The sequence below is a fragment of the Sus scrofa genome, chromosome 16, assembly GCF_000003025.6.
Source record: "Sus scrofa isolate TJ Tabasco breed Duroc chromosome 16, Sscrofa11.1, whole genome shotgun sequence".
NCBI classification, from domain to species: Eukaryota; Metazoa; Chordata; class Mammalia; order Artiodactyla; family Suidae; genus Sus; species Sus scrofa.
Window position 1 is genome coordinate 52271535 of NC_010458.4, and position 21095 is coordinate 52292629.

The 21095-nt window shown below is 38.3% G+C and overlaps 1 protein-coding gene across 7 annotated transcripts in view; it reads left to right on the forward strand.

The window, feature by feature from the left end:
- FBXW11 (F-box and WD repeat domain containing 11) overlaps positions 1-21095 on the forward strand; it is a 125493-nt gene that overhangs the window by 59134 nt on the left and 45264 nt on the right. For 4 of the 7 annotated variants that reach the window (XM_021077115.1, XM_021077118.1, XM_021077119.1 and 1 more), the window contains one exon: positions 20754-20816. The exons of the other annotated variants lie outside the window; for them this stretch is intronic. In XM_021077115.1, coding sequence (XP_020932774.1) covers positions 20754-20816 — 63 coding nt within the window. The remainder of the gene's footprint in view (positions 1-20753; positions 20817-21095) is intronic. 7 annotated transcript variants of the gene reach the window in all.

Here is a 21095-nt window from a genome sequence, read left to right on the forward strand (position 1 = left end):
ACGAAAATCAATTTAGAACATTTTCATCATGTCAGAATGAAACCCTTTCAGCTATCATTCCCCATTTTTCCTCACTCACTTAGCTCTAGGTAACCCCTTGGATTCTAGTTTTAAATGTTAATTGTTTCATTATTTGTGTGTGGGTGTGTTTAGAAACTCCAATTATACATAGGTATTCTGTTTTTCTTCCATTTCTACCACTTCTCTGTTTCCCATTTTGTGTCTTTATCTCATTTTCATTCTCTTAGGTTATTTCCCTGCTTTTCTTCAATGCCTCTTTTTCATTTTTCGTTTGAATTTATCATTTTGGGGGCATTGTAAGTTACTTTCATTTCTATTATAATCTTATTTTTATTTTCTCAGTTAAATCTTATTCATTTCTTTCTGCTTTTGGTGTATGTCCTTTCTTGAGTTTTGAATTTCTGATTCAAAGCATATAAAAAATAACATCAAATACTTGTTTGAACATACTTAGTTCAGTTTGGAGTACTCTTTTCAATTAGATTCCATAAGAGCAGTATGCCAGAACACACTAAGACGTACATGGTGTATAATAAATTTATTTTTCTCATAACTATTGACATATACTTACTGCCATTTTTTATCTTCTTTGATGAGGTGTCTGTTCATGTCTTCTTTCCACTTTTAAAATTGTCTTCTTCTTTTTTTTAATGGTCTCACCTGCGGCACAGGAAAGTCCATTGGCCAGGGATTGAGTACAACCTTTGCCTCAGCTACAGCTTTGGCAGTGCCAGGTCCTTTAACCCACTGCACCAGGCCTGGGATCAAACCTATGCCTCCTAAGGATCCAAGCCATTGCAGTTGGATTCTTAACCTGCTATGCCACAACAAGAATTCCACTTGTTCATTTTCTTACTAAGTTTTAAGAGGGTTTTTTGGGGGTGGTGGTTATATTTTGGCTAACAGTCCTTTATCAAATTTGTCTTTTGCAATTATTTATTCTAAGTGTGTGGTTTCTCTTTTCATTCTCTCTTGACAGTGTCTTTCACAGAGCAGGAAGTTTTTAATTTTAATGAATTCTGGCTTATCAGTTATTTCTTTAACAGATTGTGCCTCCAGTGTTTGTATCAAAAAGGTCTTCATCAGGGAGTTCCCATTGTGGCGCAGTGGTTAACAAATCCGACTAGGAACCATGAGGTTGCAGGTTCAATCCCTGCCCTTGCTCAGTGGGTTAATGATCCGGCGTTGCCGTGAGCTGTGGTGTAGGCCGGTGGCTACAGCTCTGATTAGACCCCTAGCCTGGGAACCTCCATATGCCGCTGGAGTGACCCAAGAAATAGCAAAAAGACCCAAAAAATAAATAAATAAATAAAAAGTCTTCATCATACTCAAGGTCACCTAGATGTTCTTCTGTGTGTTCCAGTATCATTTGTTGAAATTATCTTTGCTCCATTGTGTTGCCTTTGCTCCTCTGTCAAAGATTGGCTGACTGTATTTATGTGAGTCTCTTTCTGGACTCTCTCTTCTGTTTCATTGATCTATTTGTCTTTCTTTCAGCAGTAACCATGCACTGTCATGATTAGTCTTGCTTTACAGTAATTCTTGAAGTTAGGAAGTGTCAGTCCTTTGACTTTCTTCTTTTAATATTGTGCTGGTTATTCAAGAACTCTTAACCTCTTCATTGAGTTTCGTGTAGCTTCATTTGTTCTTTTTATTTTTTGTATCCTGTGACTTTGCTGATGTCACACGTTAGTCTACTTGTTTTGTATGTTCCTATGGAGTTTTTTTATAGACAGTCATGTCTTATGGATCCTTTCTGATATTTATGCCTTTTATTTCTTTTTCTTGCCTTATTGCACTTGCTGTGACTAGTGAAATTTTTATTGACTAGAAGTGTGACAATGGTTATTCTACTTTTGTTCTAGAGTACAGTGGAAAGTGTTTCATCTTTTACCATTAAGTATGATATTAGCTATAAAATTTTAAAGATACATGTCCTTTATCATATTAAGTTACCCAAGAGTTTTTAATCAAGTGGTTTTTGAATTTTGTTTTATGCCCTAAATGCATTTATCGAAATTATCATATAACTTCTCTTCTTTTAATATGGTCTGTTAACACTAATTTTTTCTTTTTTTTTTTTTGGAATGTTCAGCCAATGTTTAATTCTGAGAAAGCCCCAACTGATCATGATGAAGTACCCTTTTTATATAATTTTGTATTTGATTTGCTAATATTCTGTTGAGTATACTTTTCTCTTTGTACCTGAAGGTAATTGGTCAATTCTTTTTTGATGATGTCTTTTTTAGGTTTTAGCATTAGGATTATCCTAATAAAATGAATAATCACCTCTGTTTCAAAAAAGAGTTTGGTAAAATTTGCTGTTATTTCTTCCTTAAATGTTTGATAGTATTTATTAGTGAAGCCAGTTAGACCTTGAGTTTGCTTTGTGGGAAAGTTTTTGTTTTTGTGTAGCACTTAAATTTTTTAAGAAGTTGACTTTTTTGATATATATTTCATATATAATAAAATTCACCAATTTTAAGTCTATAGTTCATTTAGTTTTGACAGATGGATGTAGTGTAATATCCACAACAATCATATATTTGTTTTCTTTTTCTTGTGATGTGTTTGATAGGTTTTTGTTATCAAATTACTTGAGTTCAAAATACAGTTAGAGGAGTTCCCGTTGTGGCCCAGTGGTTAATGAATCCGACTAGGAACCATGAGGTTGTGGGTTCAATCCCTGGCCTTGCTCAGTGGGTTAAGGATCCAGTGTTGCCGTGAGCTGTGGTATAGGCCAGTGGCTATAGCTCCGATTTGACCCCTAGCCTGGGAACCTCCATATGCCACAGGAGCAGCCCTAGAAATGGCAAAAAGACAAAAAAAAAAAAAAAATACAGTTAGAGATGTTCCTTTTTCATCTGCTTTTTGGAAAATTTGTATAGAATTGATACTTTTTGTTTCTTCCTTAAATAAAGAAAAAATTTACACTAAAGCTACTTTCTTCAGTAGACGTAGGGCTATTGAGGTTATCCATTTCTTCTTGTTATCTTTTAAGGAATTTGTCCCTCTCATGAGTTGTGGAATGTATTAGTATAAATTTCTCCTATTCCTTTATTTTCCTTTATACTTATAGGATCTGAACTCATGTTCCTACTTTTATTTGAGATAGGAAATTTTTTTCATAGATGATTTTTTCCTTATCAGTCTGGCTAGAAGTTTATCAGTTTTATTGATTGTTTGAGACATGACTTTTGGTTTATTATTTTTTTGTATGTTTGTTTTGTTTTCTGTTGTGTTAATTTTGGACCTCATCTTTATTATTTCCTTCCTGCTGCTTATTTTGGGTTTGTTTTGCTAATTTTCTAGTTTTTAATGGTGGAAGCTTAGATTATTGCTTTGAAGACCATTTTCTTTTCTAATACATGCATTTAATGCTCTCTAATCTCTGCTTTAGGTATATCCCATAATATTTAATATTTTTAATTTTAATTTTAATTTTATTCACAATATTTTCTAATTTTCCTTGTGATTTTTTTTGAACCCTGTGTTGTTTAGTGATGCATTGTTTAATTTCCAAACATTTTTAGATTAATTCTTTGTCATTCCAAAACATATTTTGTATGATTTCAGTCCTTTTAAATTTATTGAACCCTGTTTTATGGCCCAGAATAGCATTTATCTTGGTGAATGTTTGTTTCTACTTGGAAAGAATGTGTTCCTTTCTTGGGTAGAGTGTTCTATAACTGTCAGTTAGCTTTAGTTGACTGATATTTGTTATTCATGTCCTCTATATTTTATTCTTTTCTGTCTGCATGTTCTATGCATAACTGAGGAGTGTTGAAGTCTCCAAATATGAATTTGGGTTTATCCATTTCTCCTTTGAATATGTTATTGTTTTTTTCCCCCACACATATTTTTTTGTTGTTGTTTGTTTATTTTTTTTTATTATTACTCAAATGAATTTATCACATCTGTAGTTGTATAATGATCATAACAATCCAATTTCACAGGATTTCCATCCCACAACCCAAGCACAATATGTCCCCCAGTCTATGGTTTTGTTTTTTTTTTTTTCCTTTTAGGGCTGTACCCACAGCACATGGAAGTTCATAGGCTAGGGGTCCAGTCGGAGCTACAGTTCCCAGCCTACAACACAGCCAGAGCAATGCAGGATCCAAGCCACGTCTGCCACCTACACCACAGTTCATGGCAATGCCAGATCCTTTACCTACTGAGTGAGGCCAGGGGTCGAACTTTTGTCCTCATGATACTAGTTGGATTCATTTCCACTGCACCACAAGGGGAACTCCTGTGGTGTTTTGTTATAGCAGCTCAACCTAGCTAAGTCAGTCATTATCTCTGCTTTTTTTTTTTTTTTTTTAATTTTTATTTTTTTCCCACTGTACAGCAAGGGGATCAAGTCATCCCTACATGTATACATTACAATTACATCTTTTTTCCCCACCCTTTGTTCTGTTGCAACATGAGTATCTAGACAAAGTTCTCAATGCTATTCAGCTGGATCTCCTTGTAAATCTATTCTAAGTCCCACACGTATTTTAAAGCTCTGTTAGGAATTCCTTTGTTGGTGCAGCAGGTTAAATACTAAGCAGGTTAATGTTAAGTATCTGGTGCAGCAGCCTGGGTGGCCGCTGTGGTGCAGCACTGTTCAGTCCCTAGCCCAGTAAACATCCACATGCTACAGGCACAGTCCAAAAAAAAAAAAAAAGAGAGAGAGAGACTCTTGTTAGCCAAGGGCATTTAGGATTGTTATATCGTTGTGATAAATTGATCCTGTTATAATTATGAAAATACCTGGAATTCCTATCATGGCTCAGCAGTAACAAACCCAACTAGTATCCGTGAAGATGCGGGTTCCATCCCTGGCCTTGATTAATGGGTTGGGGATCAAGTGTTGCCATGAGCTGTGGTGTAGGTCACAGATGTGGCTCCGATCCCATGTTGCTGTGGCATAGGCCAGCAGCTGCAGCTCTACTTTGACCTCTAGCCTGGGAATTTCCATATGCTGCAGGTGCAGCCCTAAAAAGCAGAAAAAAAATTATGAAAATATCTCACTTTACCCCATCTTACATTCCTTGTTCTGATCTCTACTTTGTCCAATATTTATGTAACCTCTCTAAATATCCTTTTTTAGTCATTCGATGTTGTATCTCTTTTTCTGTCCTTTTTTTTTTTTTTTTGTCTTTTGTTGTTGTTGTTGTTGTTGCTATTTCTTGGGCTGATCCCACGGCATATGGAGGTTCCCAGGCTAGGGGTTGAATCGGAGCTGTAGCCACCGGCCTACGCCAGAGGCACAGCAACACAGGATCCGAGCCGCGTCTGCAACCTACACCACAGCTCACGGCAACGCCGGATCATTAACCCACTGAGCAAGGGCAGGGACCGAACCCGCAACCTCATGGTTCCTAGTCGGATTCGTTAACCACTGTGCCACGACGGGAACTCCTCTTTTTCTGTCCTTTATGTTTAAGCAGTAGGGCTTGGTGTTTAAAAGTTTCTTGTAGATAACATACTGTTTTCCACTTTTACCATCTCTGTCTTTTAGTTGAGGTATTTTGACCATTTACATTTAACTAATTATTAAGATTCTTGGTTTTAAATTTACCCTGTTGTGATTTGTTTTCTCTTTGTCCCATTTGCTCATTCTTTTGCTACCCCTACGGCATGTAGAAGTTCTGGGTCAGGAATTGAACTTTCACCCCACAGCAGTGACCCAAGCCACTGCAGTGACATTGCTGATCCTTAATCTGCTGCACCACAGGGGAACTCCACGTCCTGTCTGCTCTTCATTGCCTTTTTCCTCCTTTTTGATTAATATAATTTTTAAGTGATTCCATTTTCATCTTTACTATTGGCTTATTAGTTAAACTTTGTTTGCTTAATTTTTTTTCATGTGGTTTTTGTAGGGTTTACAATTCATGCCTTTAACTTGTCACAGCCTGTCTTGAACTGATAAGATACTGCTTCACACATGTGGAAGAAAGACCTTAGATTTATATACTTCCACTTCCTTCCTCCCATCTTTGGTGCTTTTGTCGTCTTACATTTTATTTCTACAAAGGCAGAGTGTGCAGAGAGGAGGAATTAGATGAAAGTGGTCAAAAGGTACAAGCTTCCAGTTATAAATAAGTAAGTTACTATGAAGGTAATTACAACATGAATAACATAATTAGGACTGCTGTGTGTTATATCTTTTTTTTTTCTTTTGTGTCTGTATGAGGTGATGCATTTTCACTATACTGTATAATCATTTCGTGTTTTCTGTAAGTCCAGTCATTATGCTATTATACACCTTACACTTATGCAATGCTGTATGTTGGTTATATCTCAAAACTGGTAAAGTCATTTTCTGTCAACAATTTAAAAGATTTTTTTTAAATTGTGGTAAAATACACCCAGTATACATTTTACTATTTTAACTATTTTAAAGTGCACAGTTTGGTAACATTATACATTGTTGTGCAACCAATGTTGAGAACTTTTTCCTATTCATGAAACAACCACTTCTCATTTCCCCTGGCAGAACCGGAACAACCATTCTACTTTCTGTTTCTATGAATTTGACTACTCTAGACACTTCACAAAAGTGGCAGAATCTTATAGTATTTGTCTTTTTATAAGTGATTTATTTCACTTAGCATAGTACCATACAAGGTCCATGTAATAGCATGTAGAAGAATTTCCTTTCTTTTTAAAGCTGAATAATATTCCATTGCATGTTTATATCATATTTTGTTTAGCATGTTATCCTTCAGTGGACACTTGGGTTGTTTCTACCTTTTGGCTTATGTGAATAATGCTGTTATATGAAAATAAGTGTATAAATATTTCTTTGATACCTTTCTTTTAATTCCTGTGGATATATACTCAGAAGTGGTCTCGCTCGACCATGTGGTGATTCTGTTTTTAATTTTAAGTTTTCCATAGCAGCTACACCATTTTACATTCCCATCAGCAATGTTAGAAGGGTTCTTGTTTCTCCTTGTCAGCATTTGTTATTTTCTGTTGATAGTAGTCATTCTGATAGGTATGAGATAATATTTCTTAGTGATTTTGAGTTGCATTTCCCTAATGATTAGTGATGTTCAGTATTTTTTCATAAGCTTTTTGGCCATTAGTATATCTGCAGCTTGTGGCAATGCCCGACCCTTAACCCACTGAGCTACAACAGGAACTCCTGGTTTGTTGTAGTTGTTGCTTTTTAACTTAATTTGGATATTTTCTTTTGTGAAATGCCTGTATAAGTGTTTCACCCCCCACCTTTTTTGGTAGCTGTACGTGTTTGCTCTCTTTATTGATTTGAAGTAAGGGGGGTGGCATATAGAGATTCCCCGGCTAGAGGTCAAATTGGAGCTGCATTTGCTGGCCTACGCCACAGCCACAGCAATGCCAGATCCGAGCTGCATCTGTGACCTACACCATAGCTCATGGCAACACCAGATCATTAACACCCTGAGCAAGGCCAGGGATTGAACCCTCATCCTCAGGATACTAGTTGGGTTTGTTACCACTGAGCCACAACGGAAACCCCCTGATTTTTGTTTTTTTAATGTTCTGAGTGATTGCCAGTCTTCTCTCATGGGTTGCCTCTTTTTTTTTCTTTTAAATTTAATTCCTTTAAAAGATGTATTTTGCGTATAAAATTCATCCTTTTCAAGTATGCAGTTCAATGTTGCACCATCACCATAAATCAGTTTTAGAACATTTTAAACTCCTATTTGGTCTTTTAATGACACTTTCAATGAACAGAAATCTTCATTATAATCCAATTTATCAGATTTTTCTTTCCTGATTAGCAGTTGCTTTGTCCAATTTAAGAAAGCTTGACCTATTCCAAGGTCATGAAGATGTTCTGTGGTTTCTTCTAAAAGCTTACTTTTTACATTTAGATCTGCAGTCTACCTCGAATAGATTCCTCCCTCCCCCCTGCTCTTGATGAGAGGGTGGGGCTCAATAGAAGAATATCCAGTTGATAAAGTCTTTTACTGAAAAGACTATTTTTTCTCCACTGGGCGGAAGTGTTTGTTGCTTTAGTGTTCAATCAAGAGAACTCAATATGTATACATCTGAGTTTGGATGCTACTTTGTTTTGTTGATTAATTTGTCTACCTTTATTCCTATGTAACACTCTTTTTGTTACAGTAGCTACGTGAAGGATCTTGATATTTCATAATGTAAATTCTCTTAGTTCTTCCAGTTTGCGGTAGCTTTTTATATTTCCAGACAAATTTTAAAATCCGCTCAAATTGGAGGGCGGGGGGGGGGTGGGCATAAAGCCTGCCGGAATTTTGGTTGATATTGTATTAAATTCATCATCTCTTACTCTTAAATTTTTGATGGCTTTGGTTTTCTTTCCCCAGATTTCATTAAGTGATATAATCTCTAACATGTGTTCTGTAAGTGGTAGCAACCGTATTATAAATATAATTCATTGCTTTTTAATTTCTTGGGTTGATTTTGTTTGAAGTCTTTGCTGAGTCTGCCAAGTTACCCTTGAACACAGTAATATGAGAAATGATTGTGATGTGGCACGGTATTTCTCTCGCTTTGCTTGATGTCATTGATCAATACTTTCATGGTTCCTTTAAAATGATATATAGTAGAAGCCAAAGGGTAAAAAAATGTTTTTTGTTTGTTATTTTCCCCCCTCTGAGCAATATTATGTTGTAGGTACTTTGCACATGTTATTTCTATTCCTGCAACGCAGGCGGCATTATCCCTGTCCCATAAAATCGGAAATCAAATCTGAGAGAAAGGTCAAGTGACTTACCGGAAGTCACACAGCCTGTGATCTGCACTGGGGATTCCTGGCTCTAAAAGCCTCCTCGTTTACACGTCAGGGACTGATTCCCTCCATGGTGCCCTTCCTGATAACTTAGTGTCCTTTGCCCATCCTTCTGTACTGCTTCTAAAGCATCTTCTTTTTCTGGCGTCCTTTAGTGATTATGAAACATCCTGTAAGTTTCACTTGTAAAGTTCTCTTCAGAGTGTTAAACCCCAGGAAGCATCGAAGTGCACATTCTACCAGCCCTTGTCTACTTTCTCAGGGAGACTCCAGCAGACTTGTATCTGTGCTTCTTTTGGACCTTTTTAAACAGTCAAGTGAGAATGAGGTGTTCTTCTTTTTTTTTAATCTAGGTAAATGAATACTTTGGAGGCGATACGGGTGACTGCCTTTCTGAAAATAGGTTTTTTTTAATTTCTTGCTACTTTCAGTGAGGATCAGAAATGGTGTTGCTTGCTTTTCTCCCCTACATTTTTTTTGCTATTTCTTGAACCGCTCCTGCGGCATATGGAGGTTCCCAGGCTAGGGGTCCAATCGGAGCTGTAGCCACCAACCTACGCCAGAGCCACAGCAACGCAGGATCTGAGCCGTGTCCGCAACCTACACCACAGCTCATGGCAACGCCAGATCCTTAACCCACTGAGCAAGGGCAGGGACCAAACCCGCAACCTCACGGTTCCTAGTCGGATTCGTTAACCACTGCGGCACGACGGGAACTCCTCCCCTACATTTTGAATCCTTGCTCATTGTAGACAATTTGGAAAATATGCAAAAAGGAGTAAGGCAGAAACAAAATTACCATTTTAGTCGTTACAATTAATAGGAAGATTATAATAACTGTAGCTAATATTAATTATCAACATATTTATTATACTTAGTAGTGTGTCAGGAATTATTCTAAGTGCTAAGAATACAGACTGAATAAAACAATCAAACATCTCTGTCCTGTGGAGGTTCAGTTTGACTAAAGGAGCCCATATTAAGTGCTAGGATTATCTTCTTAAATTTTCTCGCTCTGTCAGGGAGACCCTGTTTTTACTTTAGTTTTATAGATCAGGAAACAGACACAGAGAGGTTGAATGACATGCAGCAGGATCTGACTTCTGCTGAAAGTTTCAATGACTAGTTTCTGTTTCTTTAAACTAGAACATACATATCTGGGGCCTTGGCGAGGCTGTTTTACTTTAAGTTTCATTTTAAGAAATCACTAGCATTATTGAAAAGAGTTGTGTCTTCTTTAAGAAAAATTTAGATAGGTTATGCAAACAAAAAGAAAATAAAAATTACAGAGATAAAGTATTGTTAGCATTTTTAACACTTTTCTGGTTTCTTTTCTAGATAAATTGATAAAATTTTGTTTGTAAAGATGGGATGAGGTAGACATATTTTGGTCTGCTTTTTTCCCCATTTAATATAGTTTAGACTTTTTCATGTCCCTGTTCTTCTAAGATAGTATTTCACCAATTTGAGACAGGTGAATGTGGCCTTCACAGTTTTGACATATTTGCCTACCACTCGTTCTTTTGTTCTGTTTCACATATTTTAAAAATCTGCTTTCTTAACAAAAATCAGAAAAGGGAACTATCACTGCATGACTGGGAAACAATGGTACTTACTGAGTGAGAAAGGTTACTATAAAAGTAAATACCATAAAAACAAGAACTTGAATGAAGTTCTAGCCAGATCCTGTTTGTCACAGATCCTGATAATCACAGACCAGCTTTTTTTTTTGTTAAAAATATGCAATTGGAGATAATAGTTGTGAAAATATCTTTTGATATAATTGGGATAATGAAGAAAACTGAAAAGATAGTAGGTTTTTCAGTATGCGATTCATTGTACTCTAATACCTTAACCAGGGGTTTTCAATGTTTTTGTGGTAAGAAATAAAATTTACCTTTAGACCTCATATATGTGAGCATATGTGTTTATGTGTAACACATGAGTATGTGTATACATACGTATGTTTATGTGTTGTGTATGTGTATTTGTGTGTGCATCATATGCACATACTCCCACATGTTGTCCACCCCCCCATATGCTGTATTCTGTCATTGAATGAAAGAGTGTGCATCAGTTGTCAGACAGGCCGTTACTTTATACAGCCTTTAGAAAAAGTGCCATTTTTAATTGTAAGATGCCATTGATCATTAGAAATAGCCCAATTGCATAGATGTTAAAATATGAAAAAAAATGAATGTTATAGTTGATGAAATAGGGGCTGCACTCGGTGTTCTATTTCATTAAAAATATACTGGTTATCTATTAAATTGACATTGTAAACTATAATGAGTTTCAGCCTGTGGTTTGGAAAAACATTAAATTTATATTTTAAAATATGAATTCTGACTCCTACTTTACATAAAAACCAGTGTAGATGAGTTTTAGATTTAAATCTAAAAAGTAAAATAAAACTTCTGGGTTATTACACAAGAGATATCTTTATGACCTTAGAAGAAACATTTCTTAAGCAGGGCACAAACCCCACAAATTTTAATGAAAGAAACAATGGATAAATTACATTTCATAAAACTAATTACTTGTCTATCAAAAGACACTACCAAGAGAATGAAAACTTAAGCCACAGATTAGGAGATCTTTGTAATAAATATATTTGAAAAAGGACTCCATTCTAGAATATGTAAAGTTTCTAGAAATCAGTAAGAAAAGACTGTCCAATTAAAAAATGGTCAAACACTTTAAACTTCCACTGTACAAAAGAAGATACCCAAATGACTAGTAAGTTTATGAAAAGGTACTCAACAGCATTAGTCATCAGGAAAATGCAGATTAGAACCACAGAGCGATACTACTATATACCCAACAGAATGTTAAAATTAAGCAAGCGTAAAAATCCAAACAAAAACCCTTGTCTGGTAAGGAGCAGTTAGAACGCACTTACACTGCTGGTGGGATAGCGAGTAGTGAGTAGTAATGGGTAGTATTACTGTGGAAAAGTGACAATATATACTCTGTGACCTAACAATTCACCCCTAGTATAGGTCTAACAGATACATACACAAATACACCAGAATACATGACAGAATTATTTTGAATTCACAGTGGAAGTGACCCACATATTCATCAACAGTAGAATGAGTAAATAATTTTTGAAATAATATACAGCAGTGAACTACTACTCTACTTAAGAGTCTCAGAATCATAATGTTCAGCAAAAGAGGCCAGACTCAAAAGAGTATATACAATATGATTCCATTTAGGTAAAGTTCAGAATGAGCAAATGAATCTATGGTGATAATTTTTAAAAAATGGAGGTTATTTTGGAGGCTTTAATGACTGGGAGGTAATAAAAAAGTGTTTAGGGTCTTAGTAAATGTTGTTTGTGTTGGTCTGAGTACTGGTTATATTTAAGAGTTAAGCTCTTTATTATACTTAAATAGAAATGTTTTTTAAAAGAACTGTTGTATCATGCACACGCACACATATTTTTTGACAGCACTGGAGGCATGTGCAGGTTCCTGGGCCAGGGCTTGAACCTGAGCCACAGCAGTGACAATGCTGAATTCTTACCTGCTAGGCCACCAGGGAACTCCTGTTTTATCACACTTTTATATGACACCCTATTGTTGGACATTTACATTGTTTTCTGTTTTTCCATGTTATAAATTGTCGTAGCTACAATTTTATATAGGTCTACAATTCCTTTGGATAAATTGTTGTTAAGTTAAATTATATCCAGTTTTATATAATAACTTTTGAAGTTATATATTGATGAATATTCTCTGAAAGGTAGCAAGTTATAATCCTACCAGAGAACCCAATTCCTGTATAGTAAATAAAAATTAGAGTTACTAATTTGATAGGTGAAAAATTGCATCTTTTTTGTTGTTATACATTTTTGGGGGGGTTAACTAATTTAATCTTTGATTTTTTTGGTATTTTAAAATTTAGGTATAGTTGATTTATAGTGTTGTGCCAATTTCTGCTGTACAGCAGAGTGACCCAGTCATACATATATATACACATTCTTTTTCTCATATCATCCCCATCATGTTCTATCCCAAGAGCTTGGATATAGTTCCCTGTGCTATGCAGTAGGACCTCATTGCTTCTCACTTCCAAATATAATAGTTTGCATCTACTAACCCTAAACTCCAGGTCCATTCCACTCCCTCTCCCCTCCCCCTTGGCAACGGAACAAGTCTCTTTTCCATATATGTGTTCATTTTTAATGGATCCGAGCCGCATCTGCAACCTACACCACAGCTCACGGCAACGCCGGATCCTTAATCCACTGAGCAAGGGCAGGGACCGAACCCGCAACCTCATGGTTCCTAGTCGGATTCGTTAACCACTGCGCCACGACGGGAACTCCGGACACTGAATTTCTTATGTGTAGTATTGATAGTTACTCTCCGCTTGTTTGCCTATTAAGGTATTAAATAATAAGTGATATACCATATGTTCAAATATTTCCCCCGATGTATTTATCTTGAAAATTTGACTGTGAACATTGTTAAATTTTTTAAAGTCAAATCTAAATTTATTCCTAGCTGCTTTTAGTCATTTTGTGGTTTTAGAATTTTTCATACTTGGTTCTTTTTATCCATAGTATATATTGGTAAGTGGCATGAGGTAGCATTTAACTGTTATTTTTAATATTCTTTCTTGAGTGATCCCTTCTCCCCGTTTGAAACTCTTACTTTATCATACACAAATTTGTAAGAGTAAATGAATCTGTTTCTCAACTTTCTGTTTTGTTTCATTTTGCTTTGTAGTACCACACTACTTTAAGTATTAGCACTTTTATGAAAAATTTTAATAGCATAAGCATTCCTCTCCTTCAAAGAATAATTGGTGATGAGGAAAGGAAGAAAAACTCTCCTGTATTCATTCTTCCAGAACCCATAGTATAATCTTGTCTTATAATGTTGATAGCAGCCAAATACTTGTTACAAATTTGAGTGGAAGTTCAGGTAGGTAAGTTGGAAAGAAACTTACTACATTATAAATATCATGTAGCAGTGATTTCAGTCAACCTCCCAATGGATTTAAAATTTATTATTACTTTTAATTTTTGTTATACTGTAGGAAGAAAACAGCTGGTTTGTTTCTACATTTTAGTATTTGTGTGGAGGAAGACAAAGGTTTCTGATTAAGTAAATGCTTAATCATTGTATTAAAAAGTCATGTACGCATAGATGCGTTTAAGTGGCTTCCTCCCTTCGGAGTTGCAAGACTGGTATGAGAGAGAGGGACTGCTTTTTTGGACGAGCTTATCTCTTTTTCCAAATGAATGCTTCTGGCTTTCCATTGCTCTCATTTCCCAGCAACATACTGGTAAGATTAGGTTTAAGAGGGAAGAATTATAGGCTAGATTAGGAGCTAAGGTGGAATTAACAATAGCATTTCTTAGAGGTGTTTGCTTTGCCCGTGCCAGTCATTGTTCCATGTATTTTTGGAATTATTGCAAGTAGCAATTGGCTGGCAAACTAAATCTAGGTTTTCTGCTTGGCCTGATTGCAAACATATAATAATCTCTTCCTGCTTTTTTAACTGTATTTGAGATATATTTTGTGGCTCAGTTCTGTGGAACATCAACTGTTTTGTTTCTTGGTTGGTCTGCTTGATTTGTTGAAGATGAAAAGGTGTGTGAATTTTTTTTTTCAATATTTCTAACTTTGTACTGTGTGGAATTTTATTCAGTGTATAAAAACACACATCTTTGTAGATTTTTGCCTTTTAGAGAGTTTTAAAGCTCTTTATGTTATTCAGTGGGTGGACTTGACTATTGTTCTCCTTGGAATAATGACTTTTGCTTGCCTTTTAATTTGAATTTTCCTGTTATGTTTTTGCTTATTGCTCTTAGCCTTTTTGTGTGTTTTTTTGTTAACGCTTACCCTTGTGGGCAGGGGAATGCCCGAATTCAGTGTTGTTTTATTAAAAAAAAATGCTGGTTACAGCCCATTAAATTGACTTCATAGAATACAGCCAGCAGTTGGAAAACACCTGAGATATATTTTTCTGGATAGAAAGTACATTGACTTCTGAGTAGAACAAACCTAGATCTGAGCCATGTTTCTCATTTACTGTGTGACTCTTTTTTTTTTTTTTTTTTAAACGTGGCCACACCCGCAGTAAATGGAAGTTCCCAGGCCAGGGACTGAATCTGAACTGCAGCTCTGGCAACGCTGGATCTTTAATCATCAACGGCACCGGTCTGAGGGTTGAACCCACGCCTGCACCACGACCCAAGCTGCTGCAGTCAGATTCTTAACCCACTGTGCCACAGCAGTAACTCCTACTATGGGACTTTTAACCAGTTACTTAATTCTCTGATCCTCAGATTCTTCTGAAAAATTGGAATGACTACTTTCATATTTTCTCTGAAGATTAAGACAATGTATGAAATAAGCCTAGTACAGAGACTAAAGGTAGCTAATAGCTTTTTATACCATGTATCTGTTAATCTTTAATTTCTTAAATCTAAAGTTTTTAATGTTTGCATTTAAAAACGCGAGAGAAAATGACAGAATGCCTCCATGTTTTCTAGGTCCTTTGTAAGTTTTTGTTTTTATTTTTGTTTGCTTCCTCCCAGGAGTAAAGATGTTTTTGGTATGCAATCTTATATTGTATAAGCATTTCTCATCATGAAAGCCAAAATGCAGGACTTGCAGCATTTTAAAAGCAGGAAATTGATTCCTCTTATATAACTCTTAAGGTAGGGAATTTTCCAAGTGAAATATATTCTGTGTTAGTTGGTGGCACCTACTGGCAAAGATATATCACTGCTTAGAGCCTGCTGTGCTTTTACACAGACTGACCCCATATAGCAGTCTGGGAATGATGTTGGGGAATAGGAGAGGAGTATATTGTGTTCACCAAGGCGGGCATTTCCTTTGGCCCCCGGAAGTATTTGTCCAGTGCAGTGGGAGGAGGAAGGAATCATGCCAGGCCGTGGCCCTAGTCCAGTGCTTGCCCATATGTGCTCTCATTAAAAGATTGTTAAAGGGGGCGGCCATATACAGCCAACTCCGGAAAGCTAGGTCACACTAACCCGGCTTGATTTTTAAATGATGAGATGTTACAGAGCCTCTAGTATCTTTGAAATGTGCTGTAACCTCTGGGGGTGGTTACACTCATGCAGCGCACCACGTTTGCTCAGCTTCATTAGACCCCGGGACCTTTTTTTTTCTCTGAACATCTCTTGTGTTATCTGGAATACTCTCCGGAAATGATCCTCTGGTCAGAGTAGCTTAAGAGCAGCCTTTTCCCTTTGGCATCTTCTCCTGAAGGCTTTATAAGACAGGAACAGGCATTAGATGCTTGTAGTATTTGGTTTGTTCTGAAATATAATGTATTGGGGTTGAGCCTGTCATCATGGTATCAGTGCAACTTCCTTAGGGTGGTCGTACCACATGGACCACATCATTTTGCCATAGCAGTGATTTTAAAGTAGAGACATAGGAGGTCCCATCATCATGCAGCAGAAATGAATCTGACTAGGAACCATGAGATTGTAGGGTTCGATCCCTGGCCTTGCTCTGTGGGTTAAGGATCCGGTGTTGCTGTGAGCTGTGGTGTAGGTCACAGATGGAGCTCAGATCCCGCATTGCTTGGCTGTGGCATAGGCCAGCGGCCGTAGCTCCAATTTGACCCCTAGCCTGGGAACTTCTATATGCCTGGGTGCGGCCCTAAAAAACAGCAATAAATAAATGAATAAATAAATAGAGACATATATAAAAATTACCTGGAGAACTTAAAAAGCAAAATAAAACACATCCACTCCGGCCAGCTATTTGGTCAAAGACACACTTTGCTATCTTAATACATTTGGGACCCCTTTGTGAGCTAATGAAAGCTCTGGATCTTCTTTCCGGAGGGAGGTATACACACTAACTTTTGTATATGACTTCATGATACTTAGTGCCCTCATGCACATCCCCAAGCCCGTAGATCTTTAGTAAAGAACTCCTTGTGTCAAGTTTTCCTAAATAGGAATTTAATGGCCAGCAGCACTTAGCCCAGAATTTAGCTATCTATGTACTTCATGAGTTGCTTGACCATGGTGAGAGCAGACTGACGGTATTGGAAAAAAGCACACACTGTCACAGGGGTGAAAGGAAAGACGCTTGAAGAAAAAGAAAGGCCAGACCTTTGAGATGGTGGTGATGTTTAGTATATTTTCCCAAGGAGGCAAGTTTGGGAGCTCACACCCTCAGCAGTGGCTCTCAAGGGGAGGGGGCAATTTTGTTGCCCTGCACCCCTCACCCACCCCTGCCCCTGATATGTGGCCATCTGGAGCCATCTTTGGTTATCATAGTTACTGGCATGTAGTAGGTGGAGGCCCCAGATGCTGCTAAACATCCTGCAGTGCACATAACGGCGTGCCCTTTCCCCACAACAGGGAATTCATCTCGCCCCAAATGTCAGTAGTACTGAGGACGATCTGCTCTAGAGTCTGGCTGCTTCTTCCTAGATTGTATCTTCCATTATAGTAGTATCAGAATAGGAAGATCTGCAGTTTTTATTTACATGCGATGCTTCTTGGTAGGTGTAGGTGGAAAGAGATGATGATGAGAAGAGTAGGAAGTGATGAAGCCAGGTTGCTATTTCAAAGAACCTTCCTTTCCCAGAAGTGCTGGAGACTCTCAGACTGGCTTGCCTCATGGTTTCATCCAAGAGTTTGGATGTAGGAAACCACCTTCCTTTTCTCCTGGAAGGAAGGCTTGATGTTTTTTTCTTACCGTTGATGTTTTTTTCTTACCGTGTCCTTGAACCTGTGACCTTTAGTCTCTTATACCTTTAAGGAATAAAACAGTGATTTTTGAAAAAAAACTGTGGCTCTTAGAATTTTCTATTATTGCCATCCCTTCTTACCTCCACATATAGCAGGCTGAGAAAGATGTTGGGGACTAGAGAAGGTACATACTACATTCACCAAAAGTGGGCACTTCCGCTGCCTCCCAGGACTATTTATCTGGTGAAGTGGAAGAAGGAAGGAATCATGCCAGGTTATTGCTCTAGTCCAGCATTTGCAAATACATGCTGAGCTCTTTTTTATCAAGATGTTATTATAAAAAGCGAGCGGCCACACCCAATACATTAGGGAAAGCTGCATTAAAGTAACCTCACCTGATTTTTAAATTTTGAGGAGTTCCCGTCATGGCTCAGCGGTTAATGAATCCGACTAGGAACCGTGAAGTTGCGGGTTCGATCCCTGGCCTTGCTCAGTGGGTTCAGGATCTGGCGTTGCTGTGAGCTGTGGTGTAGGTTGCAGACGCAGCTCAGATCCCATGTTGCTGTGGCTCTGATGTAGGCTGGCGGCTATAGCTCTGATTAGACCCCTAGCCTGGGAACCTCCATATACTACTGCAAGAGTGGCCCTAGAAGAGGCAAAAAGACAAAATAAATAAATAAATAAATAAATTTTGAGACATTTCAGAGCTTTTAGTATATTTTTGAAGCGGCGTGTGTGTCTGAGAGTGAAAGAGAGTGAGTGTGAGGTGGCGGGGAGAGGAGGAAGAGGGGAATGAGAGAGTGGGCCCGGGAGCATGCAGCACTTCTTCAACTGAATTTGACCCCAGGACCCTTTTTTCTCTGAACATCTCTTTTATCACCTGGAATACTCTTTGGAAACAATCCTCTGATCATTTTATCTTGAGGGCAGCATTTTCCCTCTGGCATCTTCTGAAGGCTTTATAAGAGAAGTTAAAAAAATATACATGATGAGGGAGCTATTCCATCACTCACAGGGCTCTCTTAAATACAGTTTTATTAAATCGTATGTCTTTATCCCCTTTTGTCAAGCCTTCAGAGAATTGTTGCTATTTTTATCCGAGGGACTGTTTCCTTCTCCACTATGTAAATTAACACCACGTCTCTGTTTGGGGATGACAGGAAGGAAGAATGAAATTTTCTTACTGGAAAGACAGCTGTTTCTTGTGTAGTCTGCAGGAACTTCTGATGTTTTGTTGTTTGTTTCCTCTCGGAGTGAGGAACGTATTGAGGTAGCTTCTGTCAGAGTAGCTCTGGTGGGTTCAGGCTCCTGCGTTTTGAAAGTTTTTAGTTCAAAGCAGTGTTCACATATGCCTCCTTCACACATTCCCTGGGCTGCCTGGAGATGTGGGAGCGGGGACTGACTTCCCATCCATCATCCACTTGGCACGCTCACCTGTTCATGTTGCCAGCCATTCTTTCTTCTTACCCCTCTCTCAGAGCCCAGGATGTTGTGACGTTGCAAGCGTGGCTCTGTAATGACCAGTAGACCCAGATGATACACTGAGTCTCTGTTCCCACTTTGTTCATTCCCCCAAGGAAAGCTGCCAGTGTTCTTAATCCCGAAGTCCTTCAGGAGAGCAGTAAAAGGAATTACGTGGAGGGAGAAGTACTGTGTTTGTTTTCCTCTGCTTCACCCCCTTTTCTCATGTAGGATCATTTACTGCCACCCCCACTCTAGGCCTGCTTGGGACACTTGGACACACTGCCTGCCTCTCCAGCTCATGGCTTCCTTTAACCTGTGGAGCCCTGCCCTCCTGCCCAGCCCCCTTCCCCATGGCAGCCTTCAGTGCTGTAGGGCTTGCACGGGTTTATTGAGGAAGCCAGTGGGTTTTCCCTATTAGGCAACCATCTGGAGCCATTCTGTCAGAGTCTGAGGTTAGAAAAGCTTGAGAAGATAATACTTGGTGGGGGCGGGGGGGAAGGAGCTACTTCAAAGCAGGGCATGAACAGAGTTTTGAATACCCTTGTACACCAGGCCCTGTGCCCGTAGTCTCAGTCCCCACAACAACTCTGTGTGGTTTGTATTTGTCCAGGGGCAGAACACCTTGCTCAGGATCACTCACACGCATCGAAAGAGTGGCTGCATCTAGATACCAACTTCTTTCTTGGGTTTCAAAGCCTTGGGCTTTCCTGCGACATCATTCTCTCCTCCGTCTCTGATCAGAGCCTGCGGTGTCAGCTGCAGAGCGCTAGTATTCAGTGGTGATTCTTCTTGCCACTACCTACATTGGGTATTTTCAAATGGATTGTTTGGAAAATTTGAGAGATAGGCTTATCCCCTACAGGCAGTAAACAGACTCCTATAAACACTGATAACTTAAGCCGATCTAAAGGGCCTTTTAAACTAATACTGTGGGACAAATGTTGTACTTTAAATTTTGTACCCCCATCTTGGAATTTTAGATTTGGGAAGGAATCTCAGAGAGACTGCTGTTCATAAATGAGTTGTTATTCCTTTCAGAGCACAACTCTCCCACTTCCCCTTCTCATTAAGTTTCCATTTAGCTATTAGGTAGGAGCTTCAAAAGGGAAAATCCAATCATGTATAATCTCCAGTTAATGGGCATCTATTGAGCGACTAGGTCACCAGAAAGAATAATTACACAGTGCCTCTTTGTGCAGTAAACACAGAAATCAAAAGCTAATGCATTCCCAAGGCAAGCCAGATTGTTACTGGCTAACAGCATCCTCCTCTTAAGGTAAAAGGTTGGGGCACCCACCATGCCTGCTAGGGGAGATTGCAAAGCCATTCCAGGGAAGCAAGGCTATCAAGGGAGGAAAGAGAAAGGCAGGGGGGCTTCAAGGGCTTTGTCACTTCTAATTGCTGATGACTGGGGTGGATTATTGAATAGCAGACATTCTAGTAAATGTTTTGTGTGATCATCAGGAACTTAGTGGGTCTCTGGGGCTGCTTTCCCCACAAGTTAAAAGAATAACAGGGATGATTGAGGTAGAGCCTCAGCCCCACTCCCATAATTTAGGCTGTTTTCTAAGTACACGCAGCCTTCATAAATAAAGACTTGATGCTTACTTTTATCCAACCACTAACTATATTGATTTATGAAAGATGAATACAGCCCTGTTGACCCAAAATGGCATGTGTTAGCCACAAGCCAAATAGCTCTTGGGTTGGTTGTTGGTACACTCTAGTTTGGGTTTTCAAAATTATATTTTGGTGTAGTTATTTAGGATTTGCAAAAGTCGGCATAATTCAAATAACCTGTTTTTCCCCCCTTAGAACACTTCAGTTATGGAGGATCAAAATGAAGATGAGTCCCCAAAGAAAAATACTCTTTGGCAGGTAGGAATGACGGCGCATAGATAAGATAGCAATTGACTTACTGTAGATAAGATGCTCCCTCAGTGAAACCAAGAGCCAAGCATTTTTGTTTTCTTTTGTGCAATTTTCCTAGCTTCAGGATCCACTCGAATATATCTTCTGTTCCCCTAGGGAAGTATATCTATGAACAGTAAAGAGTTTTAGAGTTTTCACAAAGATTCTCAAGTGGCTGCAGCCCAGAATATTCAGTCTCTGGGGTTCTGTCTAAGCCAAAGATGGACAGTGGTGGGGTCCTTTGTC